We start from the raw sequence: 27,903 nt of genomic DNA on the forward strand, positions 1-27,903 counted from the left end.
GTCGCTAGCATTTTCTTGTAAATTATTTATGATATTTCTGCAGGAAAACAAAACAAAACAAACCCCAAGGTCTTTGTAAGAGTACCTCCCCTATTTTCTCTCTTCTAACATTTTCCAGAGCAGTAACAAAGAAATAAAGCAACAGCGATATGAATAAAAAGAGATGCAGGCGGGAGGAGCGCCCTGTAGCACCCGTCCCTTCCGTACGTCCCCTCCTCCCCCCGCGGCAGCCCCCCGCTCCGTTCCGCGGGGAGGAACCACGCAAAGGTTTCTGCTCAAGTCACGCACCCCTGCTCTGCTCTGCTGCGGCTGGGCTCGAGGTTTTCGCGGAGGGGAGGGTGGGGGACGGCGCTGGGGAATTGGTAGTAGTAAATGACTTCAGAAAAAAACAGAGCTTTCCCAGGAATCAAGTCTTGGGTACATGCCTATTTCCTTTTTTTTTTTTTTTTTTTTTTTTTTTTCCCCCGAAAATTAGCGTTCACTTGCATTTCAGCAATCAGAGTGTTTACAAAATGCGCCGTGTTTTCTTACATGGAAATAACGGGATTCTCCGATATCCTCGGAAGGGGTAAAACCTTCCGCTGTGCCTCGGGAAGGCTGCGGGCTGGGACTGCTGCTCCCTCCAGGGATTTCAGAGCAATTGGCTTAACTACTAAATCTGACCACGTTCATACAAAGGCACCGAGCGAAAGGCTGTTGGAAAACGCGCACGCTGCCGTAATAGAGGATTTAACATCATTAATACATTACGCTTTTTTCTTTTTTTTCTTCTTCTTTTTTTTTTTTTTTTTTTTTCTTTTAAGTAAAACGCAGCGAGAGGCGGCAGACGGGAGCGGAGTTTGGAGGGAGGGGGCGGCCCGGGCGCACGTGTGCCGGGGCCGGGACGGGGACCGGGACCGCCTGCCGCACTCACCTTGGCGTCGATCTTCTTGAAGGCTGGGTCATCCTCGTCCACCTCGAAGTAGATTTCCGTGGTGGTGATGGAGAGCGTCCCCTTGGCCACCACCACGGGGGCGATGAGCTGTGCCGGCGTGCTGAGGACCACGGGGCCTGCAAGGCAAGGGCAGCGGCGTCAGGTTGGAGGCGCCCGGCCGGCCCATCCCCGGTGGCCCTTCCCCTTCCCTCCGCCAAGCGAGCGCCCGGCGAGCCCCCTAATAAACTCTGTTTGTAACCCGCCGAGCGGATCCCCCTCCTGCCCGCGGTCAGCGCTTTGAACTCCGCAGTCAGGACAGAGGCGAGTCTGGGAGCTCCGGGGTTGCGAGATAAATCAGCCAGCAGCGAAATGCAGAGGGGTTAGAGTGAAAAATAGCTGCCTCTTAGAAGTAGGTCCCTTCTCTTTTCATGCCCTTTTGCTCCTCGTTAACACTATCGCTGTTTATGTGCGATAGCGGCGACTCGTTACACACAGCTTGGACCCGGCAGCGAAGGGTCCCCGCGGGGGCCGGGCCGGGCCGGGCCGGGTGGGCGGCAGAGCAGCCCCTGCCCCTGTCCCTGCCCGCCACACCGACCCTCCGAAGCCTGCGGGCATTGCTTTTAACTCTGGGTCCACACCTCAACTCCGAAAGTACCGCGAAAGATCATATATATATATATGTATATATATATTTTACCTACTTCAATACCACACGCACACAAAGGCTGGCATCGTTAAATATATTTACGGCAAGATCATTTTTACTTCAACTTGCTGTCACTTAATGCTTTTAACATTACTGTAACAACATTTTGCTCAAATATATTCCTTAACGAGACGCTTGCACGGGCACTGAAAAGATGGGATGGGAAAAACCTATTGTAAAAGGCAGCCTGCACCGCACAAATGGTTAGGTTTTAATTCAGGAAAAAAAACAACTGCTTTAATGCAAAAGACACCAGGGGATCACTTTTTCACCATCTCATCTTCAATATGAATGCAATCTACTCTTAAAGCCGACAGTGTCGGTGTTTAGGAAGCTCACTGAAAAGAAAAGATTAAATATAAAACACTCTTCTAGATTTAACCACTAAAGCGTGTAGGGTAATTTGTATACACATATATAAACACACACATCCACACGCATGCACAAGCACACAGCTGACACGCAAATAATAAAAGCCTCAGCACTGAGAAACTGGGTACAACATCCAACCCATACACCTTTTAGAAACCGGCAAACTGAGCATCTCAGTGAATGCTAAAGAGGGGTTGGCTGGTTTATGCAGTCAAAAATCTCCTCTGCAATGAGGAAGACCTTGCTGGGATGGCAGAGGGTGCCTGTGTCCGCTCCCAGCTGCCGTCCCCAGGCGCTGCCCTCTCCGGGGCTGAAGGCAGGGTGCGTTCGGAGGGCCTGGCGGGCGAGGCAAGGCCCGGGCTGCAGAGAAGCATGGGGGGCAACCTCTCCTCCTCCTCCCCTAGTACTGCACGCACACTTTACTACCAGATCTTGCAAGCAACACTTCAAATTACTCGCTTAGCCCAAATTAGTCCTGTATCGGCACATCTAACTGTCATGTTGTTAATGTTTTACTGTACTGTAACACCCAATTTGAGACCGTATTGCACAATGTTTTGTCATTTACGCTGCAAAACAAATAAAGAGGAAGGCAGGGATTACTGTGTGTACAAGGGGAAGCTAAAACGCACAGTTTCAGTGACAGCTTTCAGCAGCCCAGCATGGCAGGCTGGATAATATTGATACAAACTCTATTTTCTTTCATTTTATTGTTTTCCATCTCCTAATAAACCGGGGTAGCCTCTTGACCCTAGTCAGCTGATCAGAATCACATGCGCCGGGCTTGCTTTGCTGCCCTCCCCGTCTCGCCTCCATCTTCTCTCCCTCCCTCCCTTCGCGGTGAGAAAGGAGCCGAGCCGAGCCGAGCCGAGCCGAGCCGGGGAAGCCCGGCTGCAGGCTCCAAAGGGCAGCGTGATCGATCCGAAACGCCGCTTTAAAGCCTCATCAATCTTCATCTAGGTTGCTCAAGTAATTACGCCCGATTCTCTTGTACGATTACAAGTGGATTTGGGTTTCTATTCCCCAGGCCCCCTTTCTTTGTGTTTACAGAAGGGGGGTCTGGGCAGACAGCGGCTCCCTGCCCTGCAGAAGCACTTGCCCTCTCAAGCAGAGCGTCCCAGCCCTCCCCTCGCCCTTCCCCGCAGGGCGGCCGGGAGCCGCCGCTTGGCCCGGCGCACGGTGATGGGCTCCCGGGCCTTTGTGCGGGGAAAAAACCGCCTTCGGAAGATGCGTCCTGGAAACCACCCGATATTCTATCACTTTAAGGAGGCGTCTGTGGGCTTTGCTGAATCCCAGAAGGAAGACCATCAATTTAATCCAATTACCCCTTTTCCCTAGTGTTGTGTGGCTAAAATAAAAATAAAGCCACCGCTACTTAATGGTCAAAAGGCCAAAACCCATAATCTGACATCCAGGAGAAGACAATAGGTGCACCCCGGCTAGCGGGTGTGCTAGCGAAATGCACTCACGTCCTGGAGGCGGGGGCAGCGCTGCAAAAGCGGGGGATGGATGTGGAGGTAAAGGGGACATTCACTTCTTAGCTTGTTACTGAACGCAGGGGAAATCGGGGATTTCTGGCTTCCTCCTTCTCCTCCCAGGAAAAAGCTCTGAGCTCCCAGACCGGTACCTTGGCATCTGCCCTGTGTTCTGCTCAGATGACACCCTAGATTTGTTGCAATGTAAACATGTCAGAGGTATTAAAACGCGACAAGGAGTAAGCGTTATTGTACCCTGCAGATGAGAAAACGTTTGCTTGTGGGTTGTGTTGGGGTTTTTTAAAATTTATTTTTCTTTTTTTTTCGTAAAAAAGAAACAGCATAACAAACAGTGGTCAAATTATGGGATTTCGGGGCAGGGAGTGTTCAAACTAAGTTCCAAAAATCTTCGCAGATTTTTTTTTTTTTTTCCTCCTGAAAGCACAAAATGAAAAAAAATATTCGGTATTAACAGTGTGTCATTTTTACACTTGTCCTTTGGAAATCTCCAATTACAACTTCCAATTCCATAGCATGTTTAAGGAGCACTGAGTCTTTTTGTTGTAGCCTTCAGGGAGCAAGCCAGCCACTGAGAGAATACGAAATTAATCCACTACAGCTATAGAAAGAGAGGATTATGTTTTAATCCCCTTTGGGATAGTCTCTGGATTTTAAGGATCCGATATTAAAATGTTTACATAGAGCATAATCAAAATACTGCAGATTTTCCATATGGCAGCCGAGCTATCGGGAAGCTTTGGATCCCCTTCCCGCACCCAATTGATAATCTAATGAAACAAAAGCCGGGCACACCTGAGCCAAGAGCCGCGGGACGGGCTCATTCGCATGCGGGAAAGATAACGAGCTCCGGCTACCAGCCGCACCCCGGCCCCTCGGCGGCAGCGGCGGCGAGCTGCGCTTTTCCAGGGGGGTGTAAATATTCATTCCCAGCGCGGCTGTAGCCGCCGAGAAGGGGAGCGCGGCGGAACGTGCCCGCGTCCGGGACCGGCACCGGGGCTGCCGCCGGGCGCTCCCCGCTGGCAGCGCCCGGGGCACGGCCAACCTGTGGCTGCTCAGCCGCGCCCAGCGGCCCGGGGCTGGCGGGTGGAGGGGACGCGCCTCTGCAGAGCGCCTGTCAGCCGCGGGGACCCCAGCGCAAGAGCATCTCTTCTGAAGGAGCGTTTCTTGCCTCTTCCCGACCTCTCTGAAGCGGTCGGGGCGGCCCACAGCAGAGAGGCAGCGACCTAACAAAGACGTTCTGGCCTTAAAACCAGACCAGGGATCACTTCAGATCCACAGGTCTTGTAATCTGTTCGAATGGAGAATTTTCCGCTTTGCCTGGTCCCTGTGGTCGGCACATGTGATTTACATTTCTAAAATAAACGCTACCGCGCATATACATTTTAAAATAATATTTTCTTTCCGAAAGTAAATGATTGTGGGATTAGAAGGTCCCAGTGAAAAAAGGCAATATGTAATCTCTTTCCTCCCCTCCGTTAATTTTTGTTAAACAGAGACCCTCACTCCTTGTATTTTGTTCTTGTACTAATACCTAGCTCTTGTATTTTTCAAGTTCAAGTAAAGAAAGTCAATGCAAGTGAAACATTCTATCAAGTGAAAGAGTTTGCTATCTGCTAAAGCAACACCGGTAAAATTACACCTCTTAAGGAAAGCTCCAGAAGACTGGTATTTTGAACTTGTTATTTCAAACATTTTCATTTTCATAAACTGTCATTTTTAACTTCAAGAGCTAAAGATGTGTTATATTTATGAGCTTGAAAATTACACCGGAGGTGTATTTGCTGAAATGATTGGGCATAATTACTCCTAAGTAGGATAAGATATATGCCTTTATATGCTGAATTATGAAAACAATCAATTTACCTGCTGCAGACATAAAAGTCTTAACTTTTAAAATAATATTTTGGTGATTACTTATAGATCAAAAAATACTAGCTGGGACAAACACTTTGAAAACATATCCAATCAGCTAGACCAATTTAATTTTATAATCTACTGGTAATTATTCTGAAAAAAAAGTGGTGAATATTGTCATGTTTAATTTTTAGCTGATGCTGTTTAAAAGAAAAAACATATCAATCTTTTTTCATATACCATTTAACATGGAAAATACAAAACAGATTATCTGAAACTAATACATTTACTATGTAAAATAGTTTACATAAACTACAATTTGTAATTTGACATGATACTTAAGCAAGAATTTTAAATTTAAGAATAGTTATTAAAAATCACTCACAAGGTACCTGAAATTAGACAACTGAAACTCCCTCAGCACTTCACCTCTAAAGCCAAGTGTTTCTGGCACTGACTTGCATTTAAAATGACTACAAATCCTTATACTTGAAACAATTTACATGTAACACACACTCTCGCACACAAAAACTTCAGCTTCTTGTAATATAAATCATATAGCATACAAGCAGAAACAGGTATAGGCATCAGAAGCCTTTGGGAAAAGCTCTGTAGTCAGGAAAATATTTCATCCAATTAACATCATTAATATAATACATGCACTGCCATGTAAATAACAAGTAAACAATGTAAGATTCCTAAAAATCAAATCACAGAATTCAGTCTTTTTTGTTCCTATTCTTGTCAGAAATCTGATCCAAACTACCCTTTAAAAAGACTTCTGCAGTAAATATATTGAACTTACATGAGGATGGTTGCCCCCAATTTGTTCTCCACTACAGCAGATACAGGGAGTAACTCCTTCACTCAAGCCAAGGCTTTTATAAGAATGTATATATACAGCTCCCTTTACATATCACTTTCAACAGTTTCAATAGAGTAATTTGTACAACTTTCTGATTGCAAAAACCAGAATCTAAGTCTAAACATGACTATAATCTTGTTTTTCTCCTCCGCCACTGAATAACAACCCCAATTCATTTCCCCTGTTTTCAGAGATATCCAAGCTTACTTTGTTGGCTTTTTACTCTTGCACAATCATATGTTTCATATTGTGAGGGAGGGATTGATTTTTATTGTTTGTTTAAATGTCATTGCCAGTGTGGATAGGCCCTGATATCCAAAATTTTCCCCACTTTTCCCCCCTTTCCTCCATAAGGCATGTAACACTACTACTAACATCAAAGATCAACTTCAATGGTCTTTTTCAAGAACAGTAACTAAACAATTACAGCAACTCAATTCTCTTAAGTGGTGCCATAACAGCAAACAAATGTGTTCGATTAAAAAGTAAGTGTAAATAAAAATAACCTTACATATTATAACTGTGAATCAAATAGTAAGAAATAAATACATATTTTTAATGAGATTGTGAAAATAGTTAAAGATAGTGTTGCTTAAGAAAAAAAAAAGTAATTTTCTCTTAAACATATACATAATTTTCATACATTTGAATCAAGTGACATGCACCTCCACAGGCAAATTATTATTTGAATTCCATACCTCCCTGGTCACACTGAAAGAAAAATATAAAATAGTACTTCTTGCTGAGGGAAAATGTTTCACAATATTCCTAGGAATAAGTATCTCTTTATATTGTTCAAAGTGCGATAGAAAGCAACCACTTAATAGAATGGTTACAGAATATGCAGAGACAAGCTCAATACTGTACCAAAGTCAATCTTATTAGGTATCTTCTCACTGAAGGTCCCACGGAACAATTAGCTGGGTGTCTAACAGTCTAAAGCAACTCATAAAATCAACTTTTGCCCCCTTTTGCAGGTAAAGTCTGATTTGCTCTGTGACACACATGAGAACCTCTGAACTGTGTTCAAGCTCCAAGTGGCTTATGTGGGTTTAGTATTGTTCCAGGACGTGTTTGAGCACCAACCTGCCAGATGATCAGGTATTAATAATAATCAAGACTCCCCTTAATGATTTACAGCTGGCCAGAAACTTAAAATATTTGGGATAGGGACCTCACTACTGCAATGCATACATTTGCCACTTCAAAATTAGATTCATTCGGTGTGCTCTGCCTGAAGCTATACCTTGGAAAGACTGAGTAATTTAAGCTGGTTTGGAAACTAAGAACTGGATTGTTAAGCAGTGCATCCAGATGTGAGTATACTGCACTAATGCACTATGACCCACACTAGCTTCCTCCTCATTTTCAGGTAAAATTTAAGGTACATTTTTCAACCTAGAAAACCTTAAGTGATGTTGAACATGCCCACATAAGTGACAGTTTTTCTCTCTGAGAGAGCCACTACAGCTGTCTATTTAATCACAAGCTAACAGAAAAAAACACACCTTAGAAAAGCATATTTAATGTTGGAGGAAGAAAGGAGAAAGCAGAGGGAGCATCCTGCTATAGCAGTATACCACCGAAACAGGAACTCATTGTAATGAGTCAGGAACACGAGGGATCAAATCCCAGTTGCCAGTCTGAGTGAACCAGACTTGACAGGTATCTTATACAGTCTAGCTTGTGTACTTTGTCATGCCAATAGAGCTCAATTGATTAGAAATGAAATGAAAGATGTGAGCCCTCAGCTTTCATTTCTTCTAGTCTCCATGCTGGAAAAGCTCTTCAGGATAAACTGTGAGCCTTATACTTCTTGAGACCGTAGCGAAGGGAAGTGTTATGTTCAGATAGCTTGTGATAGTTTAAAGTTCAGTTATTTGGTTAGCTACTCCTATATGTGTGTGGGAAGAAAGAAAGAAGTTGTTGAATAAGCGTATAACTTGCTAGGTATATTTGGAAGAATCATCTAAGATGCAATAGTTGCAACTTCAAAATTTTCTGAAAATACGAGTATCTCTAAACACCACCAGAACCAATGGAGGATGTTTTGTAGTGTAACTCTGTCTACTGGTTGATTGCATGTTTTGCTTTCCCACAGTCAGGGAACTTCTGAAGACTCTCCCACAAAGATTCTCTGGTACTTAATAAAAGGAGAACCAATGTGACAGGCTCTGTCATATAGGCTTTTTTCCTTAACAACCTGATTTCCTTGCAGGAATTTTATTGCTTCTGAAATACTTACTCCTGTGTTAAAGTTTGTTCAAAATGGCTTCCAGGTTCAAAAGATGCATAGAGGCTGACAAGGATACTCACATAAACCTTGTTTCTTTAGAAAGCCAAGCTAAAAGCTCTCATGTAATAGGCTGCTAGCGAGGACTGTCCAAATGCACTGGGTGAGGCCACCTCTTGTACAATTTCTGGCTAATGAAACCAGGACTAACCAATCTGTCCTCTTGACTGAGTTTTTAGCTTGCTTCTATAACACTAGTGGGAAAAAAGAGAAAAGGCAAAAAGCAAAAATCTTGTCTGTAGGTCAATGAAAGTGCTTAGTTTAAACATAGGTACTGTTGATACAGTTCTGGATACATTCCTACCACTAATCTGTATAGGTTCATCCCTATACATTCTTATGAAGCTTACAGGGATTTTTATATGGGAACCAATTGCATAGGGAACATGAAATAAGGCGCAAAACAGTGGAGTCTGGCTCCTTATGACTAGATATGTCTTTCTGCAGTCTCTCTCCTATATATCAGGTAGCTCATCGGCTTGACTTCTGATAAGCTAACCAGTTCCATCCAGGTTGTGGTACCACAGGACAAGGGAGAAGCTACACACCTATGCACTAGGCAAGTGTGCAGTCATAGGCTCCACTGTAGTCTAATTTTGCAGACTTAGAAATTTCAAATAAAAAGAGTTTTGCAAGTTATGGAAAAAAAAATAGACTGGTATGAGTGGTAAGAGCACATGAAGCACGCTCAGAACGATTCATAAATACCAAACAAAAAAGTTTGAATTGACTTAATTTTAAAGCTTGGAAAGCAGGAAATCCAGCTGCATTTTAAAAGCTGAAGATGCTCAGAGTGGGGTGTAATAAGGTACAAAGAGAAGAGCTCTTCAAAGCTGTGCTTAGCAGCACTATGATATGTGACTGACAACCACCTTATAAAATATTAAGCTATTTTCGATAGTAATGTGGAAAAAATTATTAGAATAAACACTGAGATGTCTAAAAATAGTATGTTATAGAAACTGTGGGCTTTTTTTTTGTTTTCAATGTGAAAGCCAACTACATATCAAAAGTGTAACTGTTTTCAGTTTATGCCTGAATCTATACTCTAAATTAAACTCATACAAATATGCTTTTCTTTTTTATACTTAGACTTGAGGATCAAAATCTGAATATATAATGAGCAGAAACTATGGAAATCTGGCTGAATTGAATTTCCATGTTTGGAAGTACAAGGCTTGTGTGGTTATGTGTCTACCATAAAAAGGGAAAAAGAATATTCTTCTTCCACATTCCTGTCCCTTCCTCAAATAAGCAGTTCTCCCCAATGAAATTCCTATCTTGAATGCTAATTTGCAAGAAAAATGGAGTTCGAGGGGAGAAAACTACTCATTAGTACATGCTGAATTCAGTGAACAGTTTCCATTGAGAAGTGGAGAAGTATTAAGACTTTTTTTGGTGTTTTCTAATGAAACTTTGATATTTGTTATTTAACTGACGTATTTGTGTGTGCACATATACATACATACTTTCTTAAAGAAAAAGACATAAACCATGGAAAAGCTTAAAGTACCTTTGCCACCTCCATACAGAGGGAAAAAGAGAGTGAGAGAAAGATAGTGCAAGAGGGAGGAGAGAGAGAAAATGGAAAAAAAATGAAAGAGAATAACTACTATCTCTGACTCTGGAAGCCTCAGAGGTGCAAGCTGTTGGAGGCTGAGAGAGAATTATTAGGAAGCATCACTGTATACTTGTTACAGTCCTTCCTGGGCTTCCACTGTGGTCGCTGCTTTCTGCCCCCTTGGGACCCCCACAGACCATCAGAGCCACTGGAGCACGGACAACAACTGCTGTAGTAGGACAGCCCATGATGGGCGGCAGGGATCTCCCAGCCTCGCAGGACAGAACATACCGGGGATGGAGGAGAAGGGTTGGGGAGGGAAGATGAGACCACTCTTGGAACTGCTATCATAGAATCATAGAATCATTCAGGTTGGACAAGACCCTTTGGATCATCGAGTCCAACCATCAGCCCTACTCTACAAAGTTCTCCCCTACACCATATCCCCCAACATCTCATCTAAATGACCCTTAAACACATCCAGGGATGGTGACTCCACCACCTCCCTGGGCAGCCTATTCCACTGTCTGATCAATCATGCTTTGCTCTCCAGGAGTTGAGAGGGATGAAGATGATTCCTATCCTCCAAAACCTCCTGGGTAGGCTGTGGTTGCTGCTGGAGACAATATAAGTGCTATTCGGTCCTTTCTTTCAACCCATTACTCTGACAGCAGCTAATGTAACAAAACTTTCTCTGGTTGACCCCAAACGAATTATGGATTTTTTGCCTGCAAAATCTAATAATTTGAAAATCTGCCTCTCAGTAGAGGCCCAAGTTATTGTTCTTTTCTTTAATTAAGAAAATCTACTGTTTGTCTAACTCCATTAACAAAAACAATAGAAATGATCCTACCTTAAAATAATTTTGAGATGGCAACAGAAGAGAAAACAAGAAAATATGTCTCTCCAGTACTCCTTAAGAATAGGTAAGAAAAAGTTGCAAAACAGCTTTGCTTTGCTTACCAAAGATTGTCTGGTCACAATATCTGCTCAGAGATTTACTGGTCAACTCTTGTAAAGAAAATTCAGTGTCAGATTTTGGCCATAAGAGATGTCACTGTAACTAAATATGTATATGTATAAATATTAAATGCATATTTTATATATATATAAAGATGAGTCAATTCTATCTAAGTTTTCCATCCCAAATACTTATTTCGTGAGCTTTTTGTGACTTTATATGCAGTTTCTTGGTGTGTTAGTGTTTTTATTACTGCATCTGGCCCTACGCAAGGCTTCAAAATAATTTCAGAAATGTAAATGAGTCCTTTGTTAGAACCCGGAATAGAAAATTTCCCTAAGGGCTAAATGATTTACTTCTCTTTTTTAGGTACTGCTATACAATTTTAACTGTAACTCTGTGTAGTAGAACTTTTGGCACTATTCCAATTTCCTCTAATGACAGTGTCAAATATTTTTTCAATTGGAAATTGCTCAAAATCATAATGATTTCTGTTAGTTTGTCTAAAATGAGACTAAAGGCTTATTTTGCTTAGGCCACAAAACAGATGTTGATAATATTTGGTTACCACCAGTCTTGTCTGGACTTCAAACAGATGACCTGGAAGTGAAAGGTCTTATATCTCATTAATAATAATACAAGCTGTCAAATCCTCATGACCTAGTGTGCTCCTTAGCACCGGCCAGTAAGTCAATACACTCAGCACACTACCAAGAAGTCTGGATAGAGGGCTTATCACATTTAGCCCCCAAGCCAATGCGGACTAGCTACCCATGCTGGTTTGGATGGAAGATCTGCTCTTGTTTAGCAGTAGTATTGCTGTTTTCTAGAAATATTTCTACACTGAAGTTCAGAGTTGCTAAAAGTTAGGGCAGTGCTGGGATGCTGCATCTCACTCAAACCTTCCTGGCACATTCGCATTGTAGGAGGTCTCCTTCCACCTAGAGACAGAGACATGTCCAGGAAGAAGGGAAGATTCTGTACTGAAGGTTAAGATATGTTAAGACTAAGATGCATTAAAGACAGTTAGTGGCTTTCTTTGGGTTTATTTGGATGAGTTGCTCAATCTCCTCGTATAATGGAGTGAATAATATGTATTAATTCTTGCAAGACTGTGTGAGGCTGTAATTTACCATGGAAGTCAGATTCTGAGTTGATTGAGCCCATGCAAGTAACCAGACAGATGCCTGCCAAAGCCTTTTGTCTTCCTAAAATAACCCAAAGCCTCATATCCTCCTATCTTTACTTCCTTTTTTCTTTCTAGAAACTACTTTTTAGAGAGTAGCAAAAGACTTTGTCAGGGATATTTTGCTTGGCTGGGGCCTATTTGCTGTTGCCACCAGACATATGACAAAATAGATTAAATGTGCTCCAGTTACTCAACATGTATCTTTCAAGATTGTCATTAAGACTAAATTCTGCTCTCGGATGTGCACAAACAATTCTCAGCAAGTCAACTGCACTTTCACAACAAAGAGAAGAGAACGTATTTCTAAAATGTAAAATTCATAAAACCTGAGTGGTTCAACCTGCATTCTGTGGGTGGTGGTTTTTTTGTTTGTTTTTTTTTTTTTTTTTTTGTTTTGTTTTGTTTTGTTGTTGTTGTTGTTGTTTTAATGCTCTATTTTAGGGCAAGATCAGTGCTTTAAAAAAAAAGTTTTGGGAAAGAATATTAATCATCTGTTAAAACATATTTCCATTTGAGAATGCCAGTTTACGATATTAAAATACATCCACATATTTTTCATTTTGAAAAAGTCACCTACTAAGCAGAAGACAAATTGTTAGCAAATTTGCATTCTTGGGCTCTTAAGAGAAAAGGTAAGTATTTAAGAGCCCTACTGCAGCATTAGAAAATAGAAAAGGAAATGAAAAGGAGAAGAGTTAGTAATGTCAACTCACTACAGTGGATTTGATTGTACTACCCACAGATTCACAATATATTAGAAAACTGTTAAAATTGACTGGGCTATCTCAATCATTAGTTCTAAGAGAGATGTGACTTGCCTCTTGAAGTGAACAGTCTGGGAAGAAAAGGAGCTAAAACTGAAACAGAAAAATGTAAAATATTTTAATATGCAAATGCTAAAATAAGAACAACATCTTTTGATAACATACTGTAAGACAGTCAAAATACTGCTTTAGTTAAAAATCTTGATGCAAACTTAGAAGTCATAATTCTAAAACCATAATAACATGGAATCTGATTTTTATATTTTATTAAAATGCTACTTAAGATAATGAAATCTGACCAACTGCCATTGCCACATATGGAATACTAAGATTATACAATAAAAATATTCAGACTATAATTATTTAAAAATTCTCTATCCCATATGTAATTTATCAAAGTGAACTTTACATTGATTTGTGCCACATGGTTGATGAAAAACTATAAAGAGTCTCTGGAACAAAAGGTATGTACAGATAACTTTGTACGAACAGTCTCAATCTGTTTCAAACTTTTTTTTTTCTTTTTAGTTTAACTTCATAAATCAAAATATTGTAATATTTATATTCTCTTAGTTAAAAGTCTCCTAAAACCTAAGGTCTTGTCTTTTTAAAAGGTGCCTTAGTTTCATGGAATAAACAATGTTAAATTGTTTTAGTTAAATGTGGACAATCTTAAATCAATTTAAACCTGGTTTATAAAGATTTTGTTTAAATCTTATCCCTTACTGAGACAATCCAAATTGTTGTAAACTAGGTTTAAATTGATTTAAGCTTTAAAGTTAAATTGGAGGCATATTTGAATATAGAAATGCCTATGTGCCATTCCACTCTGAACAGTAACTAGATATAAATGATGCTGTGATATACCATAACTTGATATATCTCAAAGATTTCCAGATCACATACACTGAATCTACATAACTCTTTAGAATTAGACAGAATGGACAGTGTGGCTTTATTGGGACTTGCTCTTCAGAGCCGTCAGAGGTTGTTCTAACTTCCTTAGGCATAAAACCCTCTTTCCTTGGCTACTGCTTTTCTTGATTTCAGTTATGGGACACAAGTTCCAGAGTCACATTGTATATACTGAGAACTGTGGAAAACAGTGACAAAAAAGTGACTGCAAAATCATGCAGTGAAACAGAGGGTATGGCAGGATTCAGGTTTTTTTCACTGATGGGGAAAATTTGTAGAAGACATATATGACACCATTAACTCTCAAAATAATTTCTGCTCCAAAAATGAGCAAGAGTTGAGTAGCAAAGGCTGGAGTGAATCTAATAGAAAAAATGAGGTAGTGGAATGTGGGTTCGAGAAGTTCAAGGTTTTTGGTACACATATAGCAACATTACCACATCACCTCACCAGACTTGGAGTTGCCTTGCTTGCCCTGTCAGTGTCAATAGGGAACACAAAGGCTGATTTCTGACAGTGTTAGGACAGACATTCTGTCAGTATTTCAATAGTTAATTTGTTTCAATTTCTATAATTTCTGTTTTTCTAATACTGGCAGTATCTCCCAATTTCTACAATCGTAAAAGCCAAGGACTAGAATTACCGTGCCATGTCCTGAAGGAGCAGGGGATGTCATCTATGTAGTGATCTCTAGTAAAAGGGTACATTGCACATTAACACATAAGGATGCATTGAAATACCAGTTTTTTGAAGAGAGATGTAGCTATAGGTATTGTATTGCATGGGCATGTTTTAACGAAATGGCAGTGTGGGGGCATAAGAACTTCATAGCTGACTGGGAGATTTTCCAGACTGGGCAAGAATTTTTCACGTCCACTTTGCAGTTCTAATTAGTATTTCAATGTAAATGCAGCCTTTAAACTATAGCTACTGTATGTATATTTAGTTGGAAGCACTCTTCTAAGTATAAGAACTTAGCCAAAGCAGTACCGAGTTTTCCTTCTAAAGGAGAAAGGGACATCGATCAAATTATCCCACTAATAGTCCTGCTTGAGGCACTATTGTACTGGCTTAAGACAACAGTGTCTCAGCAAAGGTTAGCTGCAGATTGAGAAAGCAAGCAGATTTACATATTAACTGTGATAATCATATACTGAAGGTTGCTCCCACATAAAAGCATTTACTTCCCCCTCTGCTCTGCTCTAGTTTCAAAGTATGAGAGGCATTTTTTTGCTTTTTTCATTTGATCATTTATTTTTTGTTTTACTTTAGTTTTGTTTTATTTTCTTTTACCATCCATTTATGATCTTATCTTTGCTACAAATATCCACTATGGCATCAGAAGAAAGTGCAGGAGCAAAGACAGCTAGTTTAGAAATTCAATTATGCACAAAAAATCCTGAGACATCACAAAACTTCCCCTGAGTGGAGTAGTTTAATAAAAGTATTCCTAAGTAAATTAACCTAAAAAAATTCATACTGCATTTCACAGTTCTCACATTTTTAACTTGTCTGAGAGTGCATTTTCAACTTTCAACATGCCTTTCTTTCCAGACTACTTTCCCAGGAAAGGTAATATTGCCTCAAGACAGGGCTGTAAAGAACCTGTTAGAAGATGGATAAAACTGAGACCTCACTGCATACCTTCACCGAGGGAGAAAGGACCAGAAGGGCTCTCTCACGTACATATTTACAGAGGATTCATTCCCAGCTTGTATGCTAATTAACAAAGTTCATAGCTCGGTTACAGTTTCATTCCTTCTTAGTCCTTGCTTAAAACAGTCAACTTTTTCCCTCGCTGTGACAGATGGGTTGAGATACTGCAGATCCCCCTTACTCTATCACTGAGAGAACTGGGTGCCAGCAGGAGCGCAGGTGTCTCTCCACAAGCTGTGTGGCACTTGGGATCAGGTCATGAATGCACACAACCACACTCTGATTCACAAAACCCTGAACTGTGGAATTAGCCCACAATTCCATTTTAACCAAAAGAGACGTTCCACAGTGGTTTTACAGAATTTTCAACAAGTCACAGGCAGTAATAAAAGCACCTCAGGTATTGCTATTTCTCACATCTCTGCTGAAAGACACTGCAATGGGCATATGCTTTGTAATCAGCTCCCCTAGGTCATGGAAGTAGGACATCATACTAAATCTAGAACACAAAGAATCTATTCATACTGTAATTGTATGCTTAGCTGTCAATATCAAGACACTAACCACAAAGGTTAAGAACTAACAAGTTTAAAAGAGCCTTTTGGCTCATATCTTAGTTGTAATGAAAAGTATAATTACCTGCAAGGTTGTCAATCTCTTTCTCTTGGAGCAGACTAACAGCATCATCATCTCCTTCCAGCATAAGCTCTGTTTCTGCATTCTGATTTACCACAGCTTGACTTCGGAAAGTTTTCTTTGACTTCACTACATCCTCTTCAGTGCCTAAAAAAGTTACAAATGTTGTGAATTTAGCTGAGTAATATTTTAAATATAAACCAACCACAGTCAAGTAGTAAAAAAATACAGTATAAATCACCTTTATCAAAAAAGGGAAGGAACATTTTCTAAAACTTTATGAAGGTTTACAAAATATGCAGCCTTATTCTGTCTTTCAAAATGTATCTTGAATAAAATAAAAACTGTTTCACAAAGACTCTCCTGCTTTTAATATTTGTTATGTACTTTATGTTCAATGTTGTTCCATTAGTTTTCCGCCTGCAAGAAATTCAGCAGGAGTTTCTCTTGGGTTCCTGGTGTCTTCACTCAGACTGACATCTGAGAGCTCAAACCACTTAGTCTAAAGAAAGGACTTGTTTTCAGGAATTCAAATCTGTCATGACTTTTGTCTTAGAAATAAGGAGGGACAGGATGGTGAAGTAGGAGATGGGTTATCTCAATACATGGCAATAGGCTATGCAGAGATTCAGAAAAGACTGAAAAAAGACAAGCATGGTGAGGGAACTTTGGTGTGCATCTGTGTGTGTGGTGTTTAAGGAGCACAATAAAAATGTCAGTGTATGGACATGTGCCAATTACCTCAAAGGACTTCACAGGTAAGTTTTACCCTTACCCTTTCTTCTTGCCTACAACTGACTTTTTCTATTCAGACTGTTGGTTCCTTACGGCAGGAGATACAGAATCATAGAATCGTCTAGTTTGGAAAAGACCTTTAAGATCATGAAGTTCAACTGTTAACCTAACACTGCCAAGTCCACCACTAAACCATGTCCCTCAGTGCCACATCTACACGTCTTTTAAATACCTCCATGGATGGTGACTCAACCACTTCCCTGGGCACCCTGTTCCAATGCTTGACAGCCCTTTTGGTGAAGAATTTTTTCCTAATATCTAACCTAAACCTCCTGTGGTGCAACTTGAGGCTATTTCCTCTTGTCCTACCGCTTGTTACCTGGGAAAAGAGACAGACACCGACCTTGCTACAACCTCCTTTCAGGAAGTTGTAGACAGCTATAAGGTCTCCCCTCAGCCTCCTTTTCTCTAAGCTAGACAACCCCAGATCCCTCAGTCTCTCCTCATAATATTTGTGCTCTAGACCCTTCTCCAGCTTTGTTGCCCTTCTTTGGACACACTCCAGCACCTCAATATCTTGTAGCAAGGGGCCCGAAACTGAACACAGGATTCGAGGTGTGGCCTCACCAGTGCCAAGTACAGGGGGACGATCACTTCCCTAGTCCTGCTGGTCAGACTATTTCTGATACAAGCCAGGATGCTATTGCCTTTCTTGGCTACGTGGGAACACTGTTGGCTCATATTCAACCGTCTGTTGACCAACACCCCCAGGTCCTTTTCCGCCAGGCAGCTTTCCAGCCACTCTTCCCCAAGCCTGTAGCACTGCATGGGGTTGTTGTGACCCAAGTGCAGGACCCAGCACTGTGCCTTGTTGAGCCTCATACAATTGGCCTCGGTCCAGCAATCCAGCCTGTCCAGACCCTCTGCAAACCTTCCTACCCTCAAGCAGATCAGCACTCCCCCCCAACTTGGTCTTGTCTGCAGACTTACTGAGGGTGCACTCAATCCCCTCGTCCAGATCATTGATAAAGATATTAAACAGAACTGGCCCTAATACCAAGCCCTGGGGAACACCACTTGTGACCAGCTGCCAACTGGATTTAACTCCATTCACCACAAATCTCTGGGCCTGACCATCTGTCCAAGCCATGAGCAGCCATTTACTCTAGGAGAATGCTGTGGGAAATGGTGCCAAAGGCTTTACTAAAGTCCAGGTAGACAACATCCACAGCCTTTCCCTCACCCACTAAGCGGGTCACCTGGTCATAGAAGGAGATCAGGTTAGTCAAGCAGGACCTGCCTTTCATATACCCATGCTGACTGGGCCCAATCACCTGGTTGTCCTGTACATGTCATGTGATGGCACTCAAGACGATCTGCTCCCTAACCTTCCCCAGCACCAGGATCAGACTGACAGGTCTGTAGTTCCCCATATCCTCCTTCTGGCCCTTCTTGTAGATGGTGTCACATCTGATAACTTCCAGTCAACTGGGACCTCCCCGGTTATCCAGGACTGCTGATAAATGATTGAAAGTGGCTTGATGAGCACTTCTACCAGCTGCCTCAGGACCCTTGGGTAGATCCCATCCGGCCCCATAGACTTGTGTGTGTCTAAGTGGTGTAGCATTTCCCCTTGGATTACGGGGGCTTCATTCTGCTCACTGTTCCTGTCTTACAGTTCAGGGGGCTGGGTACCCAGAGAACAACTGGTGTCACTATTAAAGACTGAGGCACAGAAGGCATTAAGCACCTCAGCCTTTTCCTCATCCTTTGGCACGATGTTTTCCCCTGCATCCAATAAAGGACAGAGATTCTCTTTAACCCTCCTTTCTTGCTAATAGAAACATTTTTTTATTGTCTTTTACAGCAGTAGCCAGATTAAGTTCTAGCTGGGCTTTGATCCTTCTAATTTTCTCCCTGCGTAGCCTCATGACATCCTTGTAGTCATCCTGAGTTGCCTGCCCCTTTTTCCAAAGGTCATAAACTTTCTTTTATTTCCTGAGTTCCAGCCAAAGCTCTCTGTTCAGCCAGGTTGGTTTTCTTCCCTGCCGGCTCGTCTTTCGGCACATGGGGATGGACTGCTCCTGTGTCTTTAAGATTTCATTCTTGAAGAATATCCAGCTTTCCTGGACTCCTTTGGCCTGCCATCTTAAGTTTTGTGAAGATCCTACTAGCGCTTGCCAGAGTTATTCGCATCATGTAAAAAATTAATCATGATGTGGACAAATGATAAAATCACAAGTAGCTTTCATATCATAAACAGCTTTCATGATACTGTTGTGACATCTGTATGGTGTTTGTTTCTTAGCTGGGGAGAGGTCATTAGTTTTATTTTCAGTACTACAGGCTCATAGTAGCCTTAGGCAAGAAAGCTTTCTGTTTTTTTTCCTGAACAGAAAATCCTGCATCTCACCTTGGACCATACAAGATCTGGACATCTCCAGTTCTGCCAACCAGGAAGAAAACCTGAAATGTAATCTCTCCTTTCTGTATAATTTGGAAATTTGATTCCTAGTAAGCTACAGAATGATGGGTGAAATCTCAGCAAAACCAGGCATGTGTGGATTTTGCTCATCTTCCACAATGCCTGAACTTAAACATGATGAATACTATTATGGCAGATGTAAAATGATGAGGTAAAGCCCAGTAAGACTTATGGCCTCATATTAATACAGGACAACTCAGTGGAATATAGTAAGCAGATAGGTTAGTGAAGATAGATGCATGAAATGGAACTGATGTGTAAGGCAGTTTTGTTATTACAGTCAGTGGGGAAGGTGTTATGCTTTTATCGCCTACTCTTATATGATTCTTTTAATTAGTTTGTGCACAGGAGAGTCACACCATATAAATAAAAATGCTGGAGGCATATTTTTCTGTGAGTGTGTTTACTCGGTTTGAAGATCACTGTTAGCATGCCACTATTATCAAACTCCACCACAGGCTGAGACAACCTCATGTTTTACATTGTCTAATATTAACCTTTTGTATACTATTGCTATTATCCCAATTGCTATTTCTGAAACTACAGAGCAGGTAAAGACAAAGTAGAAGTAAACAAAATCCCATTTTTATCACCAAGCTCAAAATTAAGAACAGCATCTCTAGTCTTCCTGTTTGTTGCTCTCTCCAGTAGGACCATACTGATACCAATAGTGATTAAGACAATACTGACACTGTTATATACTTATACACTGTGTTTTGCTGTGTTCAGTTATTAGGCTGTGATCATTACTTCACTTGCATAGGTTGCTACTTAGTACAACTAACTGTAATTATTTAACCAATTTAAAACTGAATCAAGTAACTAACGGTTGGAAAAGTTTTCAGTACTGTGTCCAAACTTTTGGTTTTTTGTTTGTGGGTGTTTTTTTTTTTTCTTTTTCTTAATTCTCAAAAAGGAACAAGAATTGTAGGAGCTTGGAAAAACACGAAGGAGTAATGTGCTTTAACAGACCTTCAGTTTTATTACATCAGAATTGTCCTGAGCATTTAATCACTAGATCAGGATCTTGTTACACTTGTGTTTCCTGCAACGGAGTTTAGCATCATTTGACACAAGTAATATGTCCTGCTGTGAAGCATTTGACACTAAAGGAGACCAGGCCCGAGATGAACTAACACAGTGGAGGAAGGAATCATGAAAATACTGTTCTCTTCCTTTTTGGTAGGTTTGGTGAGAGTTTTGAAAGTTTCTGAGCTTTATAAAATGTGATAATCTTCAATTTAACTACTTAAAAAGTACTAATCTGGAGTAATAGTAGAGTCAACCATTTCTGTAGTAACAGATTAGATTAGTGACAATCCTTTAAAATTATGTATGCATGAAGATGTATTTTTAAAATTACAGGAAAAAAGTTCCAAGCCTCAAATCATTACTAGCATTTAAAATGCATCACAAGAACCTGAAATTTAGTGTATTTTAAATCCCTTGTGATGAGAGTTCCAGTTAGCAGATTACAGAAATATTGCCAGACACCAGTGTAAGAAATGTGGTAGAGTAGAAGGCATTAAATTAGTTTGGCAAATTTGGAGCTTAGCAACAAGACAAATGTTTCTAATATTCATTCTGGTTTATAATATTAAACATACATTTATCTAAAAGAAATATTGTAAATGGCACTTCTTTGTCCTGATGGAAAAAAGCTCTGGTTTGGCTGTTGTTTAAATTTATCACTTTGTTGAGTGCACCTCAGTTTTGCTGTACTGTACCAAACATTTATCTAAATGAAAGTGTACGAGACCCAGAGTTGCCCTTCAATCACTATATCCTTTATGAATTAGAGTTCCATTTATCAAAATTACAGCAAGAAGAGTAAGGTCTCACAGGGCTGTCTCATTACAAGGCTTGTAAACACTGTCCTTACAAAGAAATGGTTTAACACCTAACAAATCAAAAACTGATTTGGAATAGAATTTATTTGAGATCATCTATCTTCGGAAGACGTGCTGTACTGAGTGCACTTCGTGGCCTTTCTACCCATTCATCAAGAAATTAACAAGCGAATACCACAGACCACCAGATCTCCTTGGATCCTGAAATGTGAAATATGTTCAAAACAGATCTGTCACAGATGTTCTATTTTTATATTTCACGACAACTTCAAAAAGGTTTTAAAATAAGAGAACCTCTCCAAACAAGAGTAAAAAGAAAAACAACTTGTCTCTTTAAAACCAGACAACAAACTGAATAAAAAATTATATGACATAAAACTATGTCTAGTATTGTTAACAGTGATATAAAAAGGAGAAATGAACACTTGATATTTCAACATGTTTGAGAAAAATTAAAACTGAAATTATTTTTTCAAAGCCCCAGCAAAATTACTATGAAATACAATCCATTTCCTGATAGTTCATTTAAAACTTTTTTTAGGACACAAGGAGTTTGTATTTTAAAGACACAATAAGGAATTGTATTAATGTCAGTTCCTAAGTCTAATTAGAAAATGTTTCAAATCTGTTAAAACAGGAAAAAAATAAAATGAAACTAAATATAATTTCAAGAAAGCAACATTTTGACATTGGTGTGCACAGAACTGGAACTGGCAGATGCTATCAGTTCTTGTCCTTACCAAACTCCTTCTTAATGGATATTTTTCTAGACTGAGATTTGGAAAGAAGCCTTGAAATAAGCAGCTAAGTATTTCTTAAAACTACATTTTGTAAAGAAGTTAAAGGAAATAAGTTAGTCAGCTCACACTGAAGTCCAGCAGAAGCTGGTGCCCTAATTTCTTGAAACTTGAGGCACCGTGTTAAAGATATTTCAAGAGAATGTATGTATAAGATTAGATAAACCGTTTTAAAAAAAAAATCCATATTTTGTTGCACTTGTTACCATCTAGGCAATTTTTTTTTAAATGTGCATGTTAAAAACTGGCTTCCTACAGTAGCTTCACAATAACTGAAAAGATCTCATCTTTAAAAGAAATTAAAGAAACCAACCAGCACTCCTCTACAAAACCCAAACTTCCATGAAAAGGTGTGCATTTTATATGTCTGAAAGGTTATATGAGCTGCACAGTAAACTTGTACAGTATTGCCAAGAATTTTCTCATCTCTCTTCCAGTAGCATTACTTTTCCTTAAACAGAAATTATTAAGCAGACAAAAAAACCCTGTACCAAAATTCCACAAAACCCTAGTAATTTCCCAAGAACAGGAGAATCTCATGCTATTTTGCAGCTACAGCCTCTAGAAGTATTTAATACAGACAATATTTAAGCAATTTGGTGGGGGGGGAGGGGTATTGTTATTGTAATATCTGAATTTTTGCCTCTCTATTTTCAGTTAAATGGATAAATTCCCTGTTGGCTTCTGTAGGTCACAACAGGTTCTATGGATGCAATCTAAAGTTCAAAGATGCTGTAACTGTCCAGACCCACAAAACCTGTTACTAAATAAAAAATTAAAATTAGCAGTACAAACATAACATATTGATTACATTTATGTTTATGTAAGCTTATTTTATTAGACATTACACTAATTACTATGATTTAGTTGAACACAGGAAGGGAGTTTCCAGTTCCCTCTTTACTTCTATCCATTTATTATGTATTCAAATATAGTGTTTTAAATTTTTCCTCTCTGTATTTGGTACAAAATGAGGTTAAAAATATGGTTAATTTTAAGAAAAGTTTGCTTGGTAATACTGTAACCAACAAAAGGAGACTACTGCTTCTTATAAAGTTGTTTCCATAGTTTACTTCAACGAATTACCGATAAGGCAATTTATGCAGTGAGTGCTCTTTGATCTCTGAAGAGACATGGCAGAATGGAAAGTTAACCTCATTTTAATGTTACCTAAATATACTGACAGGAAATTCTAATGTTTCCAAACATCTGGAAATCTGCTTCATGGGATGGTGTTCTTCTTTTCTATAAGAAACCTTTTTCATATATTGTCTTTTACAGTTTTATGTGGCTTCTAAAGGAACATTTTGACATAAGTAAAGTCAGTTCTCTTTATAGTAAAATGCTGCATTTAATTAAAAACTCTCTTTTATAGCATCTAAAGTACAGTTTTTGTGAAACTTAGCTCTACTCAGAAACTTTTAAGGGTAAAGTTGCTTTTTCCTCCTTACAGATCATTAGTATGTACTGTTCTGTAGAACGCTGCTTTTGTTGCTGAATTTTAATCACGTAAGCTAGTTTTTAATATTTTATTAAATGAAGGAATTCAGAATTAGTTCTTCACAAGTGGGTACCTGATAGGTCATGATGTGAATCATGGAATTATATCACAGGTAAAATATAATTTATCAACAGAGCTTGAAAGAACTAAGCTTTTTCCCGGAAGAATTTTTTTGTGTATTTACAAACTAACTTTTACAGGAAGAACCCAGCTTACATGTGCACAGAATTAAAATGCAACACTATTATCTACCTTTTCTGTTCATTCAACATTATTCATACTTGAAAATACTTAGAAAAAAAAGTTTTGCTAGATAATCTTCCTGCTTTATGTATTCTAACAGTTTAAGCCCCTGCTTTTATTGCTAATCTTTACTAACTTGATTAGGCACCGGGACCCTCGCAGCAGTCACAGTTATGGAGAGCAGCTGCTTGGGAGTCTGTAAACTGACCTCTGCAAAACCCAGTAAGATTAAATCATCGACATGGTGACCACTCCAGCCCAGGCTAATATCTTTCCGCACGGCTACAGAACCAGCCCTCCTAGGACTGCATTCACTCCATGGGAAATGTGCACCAGGTATCCCTGGGTCTGCTCAAGAGACTGGCCTTCTGGCTTTGAGTAGCAGACCGGTGCTGGCATATCATGATGAACTGTCCCCACCTGTGTCTGCTAGAATTGTTATATAAATTGCAATGTGTTTCTGGAACTGGCAGCTTTGACTGGCATATAATTTAGTTTCCCCAGAGAATCAGAGAAGTGACTGTTATTAAAGGAAGGCTGGTTTTAATAGATTTAATAAAAGCCAGAGGAATCTAAGTCATATTTTCATTATTAAGGATCTTTGAAGAAATGAGGGAGAAAAACTATGAACATTGCATAGAAATTAAAAGTTGCATATATTTGTATTGGAAATTACTTCCACCAAAAGTAAAACCAAATCACATTTTTGTTTTCTATAACAGATAAAGACCTGAAAATTTTATCATAGACATTCCATACATACATTTTTCTCCAATTTTTATGCCTAATATCTGACCAAATTAACTTCTTTATGTAAGTCATTTGTAAATAAATACTGTTGTACTCGTTTTCCTCTTGAAAATTCTCAGATATTTTGCGTTGTAAAAATGAGACTGACACAAACTATGCCAATGAGGAGACTGAGAATATGGACAAGGCCAAAATGAACACACTTCTCAGATGAGGTTGAAGGCTTTTTAAACAATAAATACTTGTAGTTAGTCAAAGTGTTGTATATTAATATAAAAGGACCTACATAAAAATAAAGATGAAGTTATCATGTTGGGCACTCATTATTTTTTTAGTTTACAGATAGGAAAACTGAGATTCAGAGCGGTTACAAAATTAATTTTTAGAAGCTGTCAATATTATATTTATTTGAGATTTCAGGTGTTCTAAGCATATGAGAAAGGATCTTGCACTGATTCAGCACTGACCATAAACAGTCAGTGGGTGACAGAGTCAGATATGTCCAGTCTAGCAAACATTACAAGGCATTTCAGGCTCCTGAAGGGCAGTCTTCATTCTGACTGGAACCAGAATTCCTTCTAACAGGAACTTAAAACAGTTAAATGTTTATATTTGGATTAAGATGTAGTTTGCCACTGTAACTTGTACACACAAGAATGGATTCATATTTCATGACTGATGACCTTTACAAATGCCTGTCAGTTTGAAATGCAGCCTCTCGATGTATACTGTAGTTTGATGAATTGCAAAAAGCAGCCAAATTCTCTGCTATGTTGTGGATCGCTTAAACAGGCAAAGATGATACACAATGAAAATAATTAAGAGCAATAAAAATTTCCTAACTGTGTTTCCAGCCATTTTACAGAAGTACAGTAATAGCTGAGAGAAAAATAACTACATCACACCACCAGTTATTGCTCAGTGGAAAGGACATCAAGGACACTTGCAAGTAAGAGAATTGGATCAATATTAACGCGATTTTCATTTCATGCTTCCCCAACTCCAGTAAGCTGACAATATACTCTGATTATGTGAACTGCCTCTGAGTAACATAGAAAAGGTTATTAGAGCAAGAGGTGGAAATGGAATGCACTTTTTATATTGACAGGTCTGCTAATAGAGTGTACTGATTTTCAAAGCCGTGCAATGCATTTTCACAATTTGGTTTTGACAGCAAAAAGGAATTTCATTTATCCTTAATTCAAAATATTCACATGTAAGCAAAGGTTTCTTAAGACAGGCCACTGAAGAGGGTAATCAAACTATTTCAATAGGAAAATGTAATTAATAAGGTAAGAAGCAAAAGGTGATTGAATTTAAATATGTATGACATGATAATGAAATAATGAAATAAATCTGCTAAACGATGCATTCTATGCCTTTGAAATAGCATCTGATAAAAAGTTTTTAAGATAACATAAGAGTGAAAAATACATCATGTCTTAAATTCAGGTCTGGATTATGTCTGGAAAGTTTTAGATTAGTTCTGAATTTGAAATACCTAACCCAAGCACACATTCTCCAGGAAAAGTCATGTTCTGACTCTATCTGCTTGCAGAGCCTAAAGACAGGATCAAAGTTATCAGACTTCTGAAGAGGCATACCCCATACTAAGGAACTGTGCCCACATATGCTAGCCTCAATTTTGCTTTCTGCTCACAAAAAATTCTAATTGAAAAGGCTAATAATGATAAAGCCTTGGGAAGCAATAAAACACTCTTTGGAACTACAAACACTTGGTGTATGTACCAGCCCAATGGTAATGCACTGGCATGTGAGAAATGTGATCTTACCTCTCATATTCGGGGATTCTACCCCAACATTTCTAAACCTTGCCCAACATTTAAAAATTAAGTCTTCAAACCATGAGACTGACCCAAACCGCAATATTTTAAAAAAGAAAGATATAGTTGTAGTATTGTGGTCTGTCTTCTAATTTTTGAATTCTCCTTCTCTGTGGCCAAAGCATGGGCAATTATGTCTGCTAGAAGGCAACTTTGTCCCCCATCACTTAAGCTGTTGCTATCAGATCCAAACAAGATCAGCTCTTTGGAAACAGACACTGTACAGAGTCGTAATAGGACAGCTAAAAAATTAATTCTTTAGTGCAGAGAATGAAGGTGCAGGAAGTTTAAAATTATTTTATAGTAGCTATCATAATTCCAGTAGTTAGGTAAGTCTTTTAATTTCTATCGAGACTACTTAGAGAAGAAAGACTCAACAGCTCATGATCAGTGCTTTGAGGAATCCATTTGCCAACATGTCTGAAATTATTTTTGCTGTCTGGAATGGTAATCTTTTAAAATGAAATTCTGTTCTTTTGAGACATACAGAAGGAAGATTTTATGCAGTCTTTACACAGGCAAAATCTCCTATATACGACATAATGTCTCCTGTAACTGTTTCTTAAAAGGATTGTCCCCATTATATATAAATAATAAATTTGTCAATATAATAATGTCATTAGAACATCTAGATTTACTCTCCATTACACTGTCTTTTACTGTGCAATTCCAACTGGTTCAGTGCGCTGCACTGTTTTGTTTTTTTTTTCTGTGCAAATTTCATTTCATCCTCACATAGATCACCACATCTTTAGAACTGGCATGCATCATTTTCACTTCAGCAGCAACAGTAACTGGTGGGAGGAACTGTTTCTATTTCTGCGTAGATCAATGCCTATAGCAACACCAGACAAAGGGCAGCACCCACAGGATATACACATTTGTGAGACAGCAGTGTGGCCCTAATGCTGGGATATTTGTGTTTAACTCTTAGGTCTACTAAGGCACTGTGCTTTAGTAGCAACAGACAGCACTTCTATTTGGACCAGGCTGTTGTAAAAACATGAGCTCCTAGTTCTTGAACCTAAAATTGAATTATTTATCAAATTAAAATCAGAGCTTTGCTATTTGCTTGATTGGGCCAGATTTTTATATACATATATTTTAAAAAAACCCAAACAACCAAAATAGCTGTAGTTATAAAACATCTATGTTTCATACAGTCTAGCAGATGAAAAGTGAAACAGTAGCAGTACACAATCACTGAGATAAAGCAGAGTCTGACAGTCTATTACTAAAACAGCTCAATGATATCATCTACAAGATTTCATTATTTTGTCTATGAAATAGGTGAATGGTAACACTGTCCCAGGTAGTAAGCCTGTAGCAGCAGTTGGCAGTAAAGAGAAAAGGAGAGCAGTATTTTATTTCACCTTCCATTAAGCTGCGGCGTGGTGTCTGTGCCGTCTTTCATTCCGCTTCACAAAGATCACAAGAGAGCGCAAAGCTTCTATGCAACTGCAGGGATACTTGCAAAATTGCTACATTTATGTTAAATTTGCAAGAACTGTCAATAC

At 39.3% G+C, this 27,903-nt stretch overlaps 1 protein-coding gene across 11 annotated transcripts in view; it reads right to left on the reverse strand.

Annotated features, from left to right (window-relative positions):
- Positions 1-27,903, reverse strand: part of NBEA (neurobeachin) — a 514,855-nt gene that overhangs the window by 156,491 nt on the left and 330,461 nt on the right. For 5 of the 11 annotated variants that reach the window (XM_074859821.1, XM_074859825.1, XM_074859820.1 and 2 more), the window contains 3 exons: positions 16,185-16,328; positions 13,029-13,067; positions 914-1,050 (listed from right to left, as the gene is read on the reverse strand). In XM_074859821.1, coding sequence (XP_074715922.1) covers positions 914-1,050; positions 13,029-13,067; positions 16,185-16,328 — 320 coding nt within the window. Of the gene's footprint in view, positions 1-531; positions 608-913; positions 1,051-13,028; positions 13,068-16,184; positions 16,329-27,903 lie in introns of those variants that run through there. The other 6 variants (XM_074859829.1, XM_074859824.1, XM_074859826.1 and 3 more) reach the window with 2 other exon arrangements.

The sequence above is a fragment of the Strix uralensis genome, chromosome 2, assembly GCF_047716275.1.
Source record: "Strix uralensis isolate ZFMK-TIS-50842 chromosome 2, bStrUra1, whole genome shotgun sequence".
Taxonomy (NCBI): Eukaryota; Metazoa; Chordata; class Aves; order Strigiformes; family Strigidae; genus Strix; species Strix uralensis.